The following is an 11,958-nucleotide window of genomic DNA, read 5'->3' as shown; positions in this document are numbered from 1 at the left end:
TTATGGTTATAATAGCACTTATTAATCTTTATGAAATAGTAAAATGTGTTAGAAACACGTGCAGATTGATATACAAGTATCAAACCGAACCATTTACTTTTTATACGTTTGCTTCATAGTGTCATTTTACATCTAAAACCTAACACGTTATTGCACACGATATACACGTGAGTTGTATTTTAGTAAACATCATTTGATTCACATTCACAACAGTTATATTAATATGTTGGTGGCTACCCGCTGCGGGATTACATATATACTTAAGTCTCTTTTTAGTGTTCGAAATACAACAAGGACATCTAACGTACGGTTTCATAAATGGGCGTGGTCACAAGTTTAAAGAATTTTGGAATTGAAGCTTGAAAACGTTAGCGTCTTATTTTTAAAGGTATTTATAAAAAAAATACATAACTTGATTGAATATTCTGATAAAATATTTAAAAAACGATTAATATGTATTGCTTTCAAATATGCTTTTGGTATATTTGTCCGGTAGAATGAAAGTAATGAACTAATGCAGCGATAGGTTATGTTGTTTATGATGCTTGTTGTTTTTTTAGCGGTGTTCTCAAATAATAGACAGCTTGCCACGATGTCAGAATCACTGGATAAAGTACCTGATGTGGATATCGATGATCATGGAAAATTTAAATACGTCTTGATCAAAGTTTTTGACGAACGTAAAAATGTCTTCAAACACATCGTCAGAGGTTATCTAGGACATGAGCGGCATTGTAAGTAATCATTATGAAATGTTTATAATTTTTTGATGTTTCTGTGCTGAAACAATCCTTTTTGCTTAAAATATTATTACATGAAATATCTTTATACGAAGTATCTTCTTATGTAAAATATGTGGTGAGTATGAAATGGAAAGTTATAAGACTTATAAATATCTTAGACAAAAATTTTATTTATAGTCGTAAATTATTTAGAAGATTCATAGGTTAGAACTTCACATATATTCTTGTACAATCATATTCATATAATTTATTATTTACATAAATAACGATATAATCTGTACAGTTTTACATACATATGTGCCTATACATGTGCAATAAAATCCATAAGTCAGGCACAAATCATTGTAAAACATGCCTTTGGATTATCTTATTTTGTTAAGGTACAATGACTTTTGTGATCTATTTAATTACATAAAACATTCATTTCACAATTAATAAAAGACAATACGAGATAATACCAAGATATTTTCTGCCTAAAAAAATAGATTCGAGATATTCGATTTTTTATAGATTGATTTTTATGATTGATTCTGTCAAGTATGTAGATGAGTAGATTTTACAATGTGTCATTTAATAATCTTATTATTCGATAATCGTCGATTTGCACATAATTTAAAGGGCAGTACGATTTTCATTTATAAGAATGGCGCGGGTAGGAACTGCATAACCCGTAGTGTATTCTCAATGGCGAAAATCGTCTCTCAATCAACCTTACCAAACCTGTAGTAAGATAGTTTTAGCAATTAAAAATTATTACGCTCTATTGATATTATACGGAGAATAAAATTTGTATAAATCTGTTTTCCCACAACATATATACATGACGTTAATGAAGGAAGATAAAACGATACGTAAATGTTTAAAATACTTAAAATTTCATAATTATTCGCGTATTCATCGAAACCTCCTCAATCGTCAATTAATCAACGAAAGAAAGAAAACATCGTGGTCAATTTTTCTAAACGTTGCCTTTTTTCTTTTCGCGTTACTAAGAAGCTCTTCTAAAGCAACACCAAGCTCTCTGTATATCGAAACCCAATTTACAGTTCTTATGATTCGAAGTTTTCACGTTTGTCGCGTCGTTATTATTCTTCGTGGGTGATCGCGACGATGCATCGGTCGTTTGTGCCTGGTCTCAGGTACTGTCGCTTTCCTCATAGTGCTCTATCAGATCCACGTCGATATTCTTGGACTCTTTTAATTTCTCTTTAATCGGTCCTAATTTAGTTGTGTTGTATTTGTGTTCGTTATCCTCTTGCCTCTCGAGATTCTCTGTAATCTCCTCGTTCGGCTTCCCCAAAACTCTTGGCTCTCTGATAGGGGACGGAAAGCCCACTAAATCCGGATCTGTGTTGTTATGCATTAACGTGAACGGTAACTTAAGCGACACTTCTCCGCCTATTGTTGAAATTAGTAGCTTTACCTGTAAGGATGATAAGATGAATCGAAGCTTAATGTGATTATTAAAAAAAAGAGAAAAAACATGGGATGTTCATTGAAATTCGTATTTTTATGAATAGTGTAGTGTCATAAGGAAAAAGCCCGATTAGAGATCGATCAAAACAACGTCGTCTGTCCTTCGGTTGTTAGTTTACATAGGGAAAAAAGCCTATGTGACTAAAGTCGCCTAGTTCTTGCGGAGCGTTAACAGGATGGGATTAGAGAGCGAGTCAGAGGTCAGAGTTAGTCGAGAAGTCGAAGAATAGAGTTGTTAGCGTTGTCGAGTTGCGAGAGTGGCTGAGATAAAATAAGATTGTTGCATTTAGTTCAAGTCAAACAACCATCGTTTTCTGTCTAATTAACATCTGTTAGTTTATTTATTGTAAATAAATTATAAATAGTATCAGGAAATATTTATACCTAAATTTCCCCGATACTACAATAGAGATAAAAATGTGGGACTTACTTAAATAAAGATTTGGTTGCGATATTTTGTATACGTAGCTTTGCATATTATTCTGTACATTCTGTACTCGTAAATGCATAAATACCCGCAGTCTAGCTATACGATAAAAATGATAGACTGCTCTTACGAATAGTTTAAGTTTCATAAATTATCTCGTTTATACGATCCATAGGCAAAGAAGCAATTTTCGCTTATAATATCTTTTTGTTTGTAAAGATGGCTTACCTTCACGTAATAGGAAACGTATATGGCAAAAATGTTTCTATCCTCTGGACCGTTTCCAGGGCAAATAACGGTGGAGGCTAACGTCGCTTCCGCCTTCGTGTAACTGTCTTCCAAAGCAATCCAATTTTTGGTCGAGCCTTTGATCGGTCTAAGCGTATAGCTTTTCCTCAGCGAAACTCCGGGACCTATCGGGCATCCCTCTTGCGACGACAGCAAGGCCACCACGTTCTTGAATTTGCCATTACTGAACATGCACACATCTACGTGTTGCACGATGAAAACCTGCGGAACAACCGGTTGCATTAATGGAGAGAATCATGCGAAATATCATAAAAAGATTATAATTATATTATAATTTCGTGAAAAGATTATAACAGATACCGTTGCTAGAACAATGTATAATACGCTTTGTTTTATAATGGTTGGAAGGTTTAATGAATTCTAAAAGAATCCGCCAGCTTTGTGGAGTTTAATATGTGTATTTAGAGAATTTTGAGAGTAAACCTTTTAATGGAGGAGCGTAATGTAAAGCAATGAGATGAAACAAGTCTTGAGAAATAATTTCTGCTTGGTTTTATTCCTTCGTTTTAATTTATTCGTTTTATACATTATGCAAGGGAAGCTTCGTTGCATTTAAAATAAAGGGCAGGTTAATTACGACGCTAATTTAGTAGAAAGACCGGTATTTGCCAACCGAAGAACAAATACGACTACGTGTTTTAAGTCTAGTGTATGTAACTTGTCGAGTCTACTCTGTGTCAGTCTGTTTGTCAAACTGTCGGAACAAAGTTAACATAGCGGACCTATTCGGAACCCGTACACTAGTCATCACGCTATCGAACCCGTCTGTTCTCGTTTTCAAACAATGTTCGTCACACTCGCTAATGAACTGTGGCGCAAAGGAAATTGACACGGACGTGGTCGCTTTACATACTCGGCTCCTTCTGTCGCCTGAGAGAATTCACTAGTCAACCCCATTCTCTCTATTCTTTTCCACCTCTCCTACCTTTAATTCTCTTATATTTATTATCCTAATTTACAATCCCATCGATTTCCTCTATATCTTTTAGCTTTTTCTATATAATTAAAAAATAACCGAAGAAAGTGTGGCGGCGCTCGACAACAAATACCGCAACGGACACGGCAGCGTAGTTGTTAGCGCCTTAGGTTTCGAACGTTCGGGACCCGGGTATTCGATTTCCGGTGCCCGTGATCCGATTTTTCTTCCACGCATCAAAATAGAAGAATAATTAGCAGTACTCCAGCAGCGGGTACATCTACAGCCGGCAACTACAACCATCAGGGGCAACATTATAATACCACCTCTACAAAAGTATTCGAAACTTTAGGAAACTTAGGAAACTTAGCACGAGTTGTAAAATATTAATTTGATGGCTCTTCGAAGCCTCGACGGAATTTTGGTTTTAACATTGTACTTTTTATTTGCTCTACTTCGGTAAAAAATTTTACCTTTAAATATTTCTTCCTATTAAGTTTTATCGTATTAAGTTTTATCCTATTAAGTTTCTATTATCATACGTCCCTAGGTTCCAAGCGATTTGTTTGTTCATTGTTCATTCAAATTACAACGTTACATTCAACGCGCGTGTTTCAACCGGATTCCATTAAAACGAGAGAAAAGGATAAATTATTAGCATCTCTATATGTTTTCTAGCAGGTGATATACTATCCCCGACTATTTTTATTTTTAAAGAGGTAATTGTAACTCAAAGTTTCTTCACGGTACGCTATTCGCCAATATTCTGGAATTAAAGCGTGAGTCAGTATCTAGCGTCGAGTTGGACCATTTTCGGGTTTCCTCAAATACGATGTACAGTTATATTACGGCTGCATGTTCTACGAATGAAATTTTGCTCGAATTAATATTCTCTGACCCGTGAATGTTACTATTCACCATCGTATTTCACGCGAAACTGTCTTCGCGATGGAGATAATTATGTAGCTTCGAAGGGATTTCTCGAGCTTTCAAATTCTATGTAAATTTCCCTATCGTTCGAAAACCCTCTATTTTATTATCTATGTATTTCTGTTTAACGTTGGGTAACGATAGCCAGAGTTTGATTGAATTTTTGAGAATTTTATTTCGTATTCGATTATTTCCTTGTGCTCCGAGCGAAGCAATAAAGCGCAGTAGAATAGGCAATCGCGTGGTCCGCCGTATCGTACGTACATTACTTCATTTACTCGATATGCTACGGTTTAATCCACTGAACGCACGCATTTTTTCGGTTTACCGATAAAAGTGATTATATTTTTTATTCTAAGAAACACCTTACAATGAAAACGGATGACAAATATATGTCTTGTAAGCTGTATACGTAGTTTAGTATGCATATAAGATGTCTTGGTTCTTAAATCCGTAAAATAATCGTTTACATCATCAGCGTGTGCGTTAAATGGTTAACATTTTTTTATAGCAATTGGCTGCGAAGTGGATTGGGTACTTACGATGACACAAACGATGGTGGATTGTCTTTTCCTTTTTTTTCTTTTTATTATTGAAAATTACGAAATGAATTAATAATCGGACATCTCATCGAGACTATCCTTATTAAAATCAGCTGTTGTTACATACGCGAATGACACACGTCGCAGATTATTATTTGTAATTTTAATTTGCCTAGTTATCGAAAAGTTACTCGCGGTAGGGATAAAGGAGGGATAAATCGCAAATTGCTTCTCGAGCCAAACAATCAGTCTCTTGTTAGCATTTGAATCTGTTGCTGGTAATCCGGCTCATACATAATACAATCGGTTGCGCGACTAAGGATGCGCCTTACCTTGATCCTCCTCACAGTTTTGCTGCTGTTGTTATTGACGTTGACGTGCACAGTTATTGGATCTCCGTGAGCGTAGATCGCACGATCTAGTCGTGCTTCCAAACCCACGCGACCATCGCTCAATAAGAACGGTTTCTCCACCGCAGCATGTGGCCCTGCGTTCTCTGAAACAGGCAATTAGAGATTTGTAACAAGTTGAAATAAACGAAGCATGAAAAATGGAAGACTCGGATGTGAATCGATGAATTTGTTTTGTCTAAGCGACGAGTCAACCTACATTCTCGATTAACACTTTGATTGTCACGTTGGTCATACTATATGACCGGTTATGGTTTCTCCTGTGACGTTACGGTGGTCATCGATAGTTAGGGTATTTTCGATGTAACCGATAAATAGAAGATACTTTGAAATAAAATGTGCCCCGTTGAACTATTAAACATTTTTAGTAGAACATCTGTTTCAATCGTTCGCGGAAAGACGCGATCGCGAGATAACGCGTCAACGAGAGTCGTAAATTCTCGTTACGATTAAACAATCGACGCCACGAACTGATTGATCCCTTATTTCTATTATGAGAATAGAGGTGGTTGGAACGAGTGTATACGAGAAACCACGCTTGATTCGCTAACAAAAAGTTTAATAACAAGTAAAGAAGCAACAATTTCGGTCAACGATCGAACGATTAACAATTAAGAAGAAAAGATGACAATCAAGGTTTTGCGAACGGGTTTGCTTATTACGAGACCTTTCGTACTTCGCAGCTTAAGATAGGCTGACTGATTCTTTTGTTCGAAACCACGGACTCTTTCCTTTGTTGCCCTTCGATATCCCTACTACACACGCATTTATTAGATGTATCGCGGCGGTCGCCGCGTATGCGTTCTTCCGAGAAGTCGGCGAAAGAAACGTAGGAATATCGATGGTACATTGGGCATGTCGGTATTGCGCTTCGACGGCACAGCTCCTTGTACCGCGAAGCCGTTGGAAAATTTCGTGGTCGATGCCATCAAAAATTAAAGTTTCTTTGAACAACTTGACCAGAGAAATGATTGGTAAAACGTAACAACGTCGATAAAAAAAAAAAAAAAATGAGAACAAATCTTGCACTTAACGGTGCATTGTGTTTGCATGCATATCTTCGAGGGGTAATCTACGAATATTATTATAAACACAGCTTAGAAAATAATCGTAAATGCTGCTTCGTAATCGTATAATCGAAGTTAGAAGTGTGAACATATTTTACTATTATATATAGAACGAGCAAATGCCGTTTACTAATATCTTCTATACGGTTCAACAATATATTCTGCACGTTTCGCTTGCGACGAAATAACGAATGCGAATGTTTTGTTAAAATAAACGAAGCCCTGTTATAATGTGTCGCTATCAACTGTTACCAAGGCGTCACGGCGGTCATCCGTGACCACCAATAAGATAAACGGTCCATTGCGGAAGAACGTTGTCTTGTATCATCGATTTATTATTATTTTGCTATTATATGCTTTGAATAATAAAGATACTGCCGTGGCGTCCTGAGCGAAACACGTGATTTCGACGTGGCAGTCAAAGTGTTAACGTGCAACGATCACAAGGATGATCCTCTGGAACATCTGCCCGTTCCTTTATCGACTGATCATCGCAAACTTAGCCTGTCCAACGTTTCTCGCCAATCATACTCGCACACACACACACATTCGTAAATAGCCTTTTACAGATAATTAAACAGGGATTTAAATGATTGATCAGCTCGTATGCAATGACTAATTGTGATCAGCTTCAAAGCAAACCGAACACACTTTGATGCTTCATGCCACTCATCCAGAAATAAAGAGCTTACCCTCGTCCTCTGTGATCTCATTTTCCATGAACGAGATTCTCGTTTTACAAGCTTGACCTCTGGATCCAGGAGAAGGACTCGCTGACATTGGCACGCTATATACGCTGGTAGCTGGCAACGGTGGGTTCGTAGTACGCTGAACGATACGGATACCCATCCTGACGGTCGTTCTCCGATGCAGCTTCTCGTCCGCTCGTTCAGCTAAATGTCATCGTGTCCAGCGTTTAGCAGGCAGTTACGATGTTATTTACAGAGTATCAAGCCAGGAAGGTTGTTCTCGGGTAATCGGAATTCGAAGCGATCGTTCAATCGTAAAGATCGTAGTCCGATCGTACGATTCCCTTTTGAAAACGCGATCGAGAAGACACGATTTAATTTGCTACGTAGGCGTAACGCGTTACCATGGCTTTTTAAATCGAGAGTTTCTACGTGATTCTAAGCCATTACTGCCAGGGAACACGAAATACGATCTGGCAAATCGATGACGAAGTTCAATCAATGAACAGCGAGTAAATTCATCGATCAACTCTTGACGTCTACTTTTTTTCCTTCTGTTCGTTTATTCGCTCTTTGCTCCCTCGTTTACCGATTCGATTTTTTTAATCGATAAATTTTATTGATTTTCCTGGTGATTTCACACGGGAACACGACGTGTGGATAGCTGAATAATCCTTTTATATCGTACAGCTTTTATAGAGTTTCAAAATGAATGAATTTCACAGTGAGAATAGCGATCTATCGTTTTCAGGCGTTTCTTCATAAAGGTTCGGTCGATTCTGTTTTATTCCCTTAAACGAACCTCGACTCGGTTTACTCACCTACGTAAGCTCTGACGTCGTAGCTAGTACCAATGGGAGCCCCATTGTACTCCTTAGCAGGCACCAATTGCACCGACGGGGGTGCTAACGGCGTGATTTCCATGGTAAACGCGTAAGCATTTGGACCTAATCTTTTCACCAACGCTTCCTGCAATAGAACATCGAAACTTTATCACCGTCGCGAACGATTCGTTTCGTAATGTATAACGTGTCTCTGTCTCCATCGTCTCGTTAAATTACTATCGATAGAAAGAGCTAGAGAGACTGACATTCTGGTGCCTAGTTTAAAGTAACTCACACCTTTGAATTGAATATATTACCAGAGTATATATAAAGGATATTTCTAATGGTATATCTGTGTTTAGAGATTAAAAAATTAACGACAGTAATATTTCCAAATTGTATTTCGAAGCCTGGTAGCGACGAGGATCGTAAGTTTAATAATTTTACATCTGTGCGGTAATTAATGTTCGACCCAGGGATCCAGAGATCATTCCGTTTTCCTTCAGAGAGATTCGACGGTTTGCCTGATGAATATATATTTGAACGTTTCATTACCCGATGACGGAATAATCCCCCGAAATTTGTTCTGCTTAGTCGATCGATAGAGGATTTACACACAAATTATCGACGTATATTAGGCTGGTCTTTGACATATGTTAATTAATTGACTATTTCGAAGTTTATCGATGCGCAAGGTTTATCGATTCTCGATAAAATCGAGTCTGGCTTTTTACCCGATATCCATTTATAATTGCTCGAAAATCTTTTTCATTTAATCGAGCATATTTGTATAAGGCTCGTTCGGAGTATTTTATCATGATCAATTAACTATTTGTGTAATAAACATAATGGTGGAAAATTGTGCGTCGAAACGGAATTTATCGATCGCCGAAGCGATTCGCGAACGCGAACGCGTTCTGGATAACTCCACGCTTTACGCGCGGGGCTTTTACAAAGAGAGGAAGGTTGTACGAGGTTTATCACGACTAGGTGTCAAGCATTGTCGAGATATGCCATTGTTGTTCAGCCAAGTACATCGTTTCACGGAGAGCGAAATCGTAGCGCGGCGAAAAGGTTTCAATGGATATTTGACATACACGCGTACATACAACGCGTAAAAGACCGCATTCATTGGCGTCGGAGACGAAGCCTGGTAGCTACAACGTAGTCTCACCGCGACGTTTTTCTAATGACATCTTCGTTTAACGCGTCAATTCTGTCGCAACGAATTAGATTCTACCGCTTTACTCAAAGACAAAGAGACCGGCAACCTGGAAAATCAATATGCTGCATGAGCATAAACCATGCAGCATTTCCTAAAAATATCAATTACTCCCACCCCTATGAAATTCCGCTTTAAGATTTTATTTCCTATCATTTTTAGTCTCTCTACGGCAGATACTTTCTCGTCGAGGTTCTTCAAAGAGAGCAGCTGCAATTTCTCGCGAGAAATATTTCATTCTTAGAGTATTATTTTTAGAATAGAATTTTAGATAGAAGGATGCATAGCGCTTTTTACTACCACTCGGACAATTCATTTTTCGTACGACTGATTCTTATTTCTGAGTTCCTTCTTTCCATCGACTCGCTTGTTATCGACTACCCACGCGTATTTTGTAACATTTAAATTATTCGTTTCGATCATTTATTTCCAAAAAGTTGCTCTATTAGAGATGTTTATATCCTGTAACAGCATATGAAAACGTTCCCTAAAGGTATATTTAGTCGTATTTATCAGATCAGTGACGCGCATCGTTCAAGACTTCACACACTCTTGATTTCTTTTCGATTTCTCTTCGCTTGGATTCCGTCTTTTTTTTCAGGAAGTACTTAGCGCCTTCTCGTTCGTTTCTCCTTTACTTTCTCCCTGTTTCTTTTTTGCCTATTCGCCGTAAAGCTGGTTCGCGCTCCGTATGCATGATTGATGTGCGACGTAGCGGCTTTCAGCTCTATCGCATTACCCCTTTGAAACCCGTCGGCCGTGGAATCGTAACATTTGTAGTCCACCGTGAAACCATATTATCCAGCCGTTTTGAGTGCATCCATGTTGCGCCTCAGCCACCGAGAGTAATCCTCTAACGATAATATCGCCCGAGGAACCTGAGAATTGCGCGCTTCAAGATTTTCACCACGTCTTTTCACCCTTCGATAGACGTCCTCTAGAGATTGCCAACAGGCAAATAAAAATTCTTATAATTTACGTATACAAATATTACGTATACGAGTAATCAGGTAAGTTTTGCACTGACAAAGCCAGCAAAGCCTATGAGACACGCACTCGACGCTTTTTCTTTTATCGCTGAATATCACGGAAGAAATGTACGATAAATAAGATCTTCGTCGATTTTCTAATTTTTAATTGTTAAACGAGAAGACGTTATCTTGTAATTAAAGAGGGAAATTTCGATCGTTGTCGTTTCTGAAACTTTCTAATACTTTTCAACTTTTTAATATTCGTACAAGGAAAGCTGGTCGTTTGGAGTACACGTAAATTTTCCAATATTATAAGTATGCGCGATATTACTTGCTTCACTTTACTCGACATTTATCATGCATACGATATTAAGAATCATTCTCGAACGAGCAACCTTTATCGTACACATACTTTTCCATTTCTCCGCTCCTATATTATAGAGGATGGTGTCGGTCGTAATTTTTCGTTTCGCCTGACGCTCTCTTCCAGCTGCCGGATACACCGGTTTTTACGCGTGCTTCGTCTTCATTCGCATGTGCGAAAGCTTCTACACTCTCGTCTTACGTTCTTACCTTACCTTTATCTCGTCTTGGCTGATTTTCCATGGAAGTAGGCACGATCAAGAAACTTCCACTCTCATTAGCAAAGGAAACTTTCTAATTTTAGGGTGGATTAGTAGAGCGTCTTATACAATTGGTCGTCGTTATTCGTGCTAGAGGTAATTAATATCCGTCCTTGAAAACGATGGTTCCTCGTTAGTCAGGAGAGGCCCAGATAATTCTTGGAATCTCTTCGAAATATTCCTTTTTCTTTTCTCTATCATTGATCTCTAACTTTTAACAACTCTACCAGATTTTATAGTATCAACGGGCATTTGCTGAAGTGGCGCTCGGAAATTGCTTTCTTCCTTCATTTTCAACGATTAATAATCGAGTGAAATGTTTTCCCGCTTTCCGTTTTAAGTGGTCGATTATTTTTTAAACGTGGCCAAGTGTTTTCAGATATGCGTCATTTACTACCTGTTCGATTTAACCGGAATAAATAAATAAATAAAATAAAATCGCGTAGGAATATTTCGTAGAATATCGCGCGATATTATTATTTCGAAATGTTGATCCCCGAGAATTATCTCTTCGTTATAGGTCGGCCTCTAGATACGTAGGTATATATTGTTTTTCGGTTACAGAGGGCTTAACAGTGAAAGTTGCGTTATTTCGCGAGCATCAGCGAACGACCCAAAACTTAGATACAGATTTTCATCGAGTCAAAAAAAAAAAAAAAGAAAACAAAAAAAAAAGAGAGAAACGAGAATTTTACGTAATGGATCGTTCGTCTCGCGACAATGCTACGCAGTTTCAGTAGCTTCTTATTCGTTTCTCGACAGGGGATTTGGAAGGTTCTCCAGGCGGAACCAAATTATGATTGATCACC

The 11,958-nt window shown here is 37.9% G+C and overlaps 2 protein-coding genes across 11 annotated transcripts in view; one reads left to right on the top strand and one right to left on the bottom strand.

Annotated features, from left to right (window-relative positions):
- Positions 1 to 26: 26 nt before the first annotated feature.
- The window catches only part of LOC126916651 (sex-regulated protein janus-A-like), a 63,974-nt gene continuing 52,042 nt past the window's right edge, over positions 27 to 11,958 (top strand). Inside the window, exons 1-3 of the mRNA XM_050722659.1 lie at positions 27 to 167; positions 277 to 388; positions 561 to 734. Of these exons, the coding sequence (XP_050578616.1) occupies positions 593 to 734 (142 nt within the window). The 5' untranslated portion in view covers positions 27 to 167; positions 277 to 388; positions 561 to 592. The remainder of the gene's footprint in view (positions 168 to 276; positions 389 to 560; positions 735 to 11,958) is intronic.
- The window catches only part of LOC126916645 (phosrestin-2-like), a 47,780-nt gene continuing 36,715 nt past the window's right edge, over positions 894 to 11,958 (bottom strand). For all 10 annotated transcript variants that reach the window (XM_050722640.1, XM_050722644.1, XM_050722641.1 and 7 more), the window contains 5 exons: positions 8,331 to 8,478; positions 7,513 to 7,713; positions 5,676 to 5,839; positions 2,875 to 3,156; positions 894 to 2,166 (listed from right to left, as the gene is read on the bottom strand). In XM_050722640.1, the coding sequence (XP_050578597.1) occupies positions 1,879 to 2,166; positions 2,875 to 3,156; positions 5,676 to 5,839; positions 7,513 to 7,713; positions 8,331 to 8,478 (1,083 nt within the window). In that variant the 3' untranslated portion in view covers positions 894 to 1,878. The remainder of the gene's footprint in view (positions 2,167 to 2,874; positions 3,157 to 5,675; positions 5,840 to 7,512; positions 7,714 to 8,330; positions 8,479 to 11,958) is intronic.

Source organism: Bombus affinis, chromosome 5 (assembly GCF_024516045.1).
Source record: "Bombus affinis isolate iyBomAffi1 chromosome 5, iyBomAffi1.2, whole genome shotgun sequence".
Classification (NCBI taxonomy): Eukaryota; Metazoa; Arthropoda; class Insecta; order Hymenoptera; family Apidae; genus Bombus; species Bombus affinis.
This window is presented reverse-complemented; position numbering and strand designations above follow the sequence as displayed.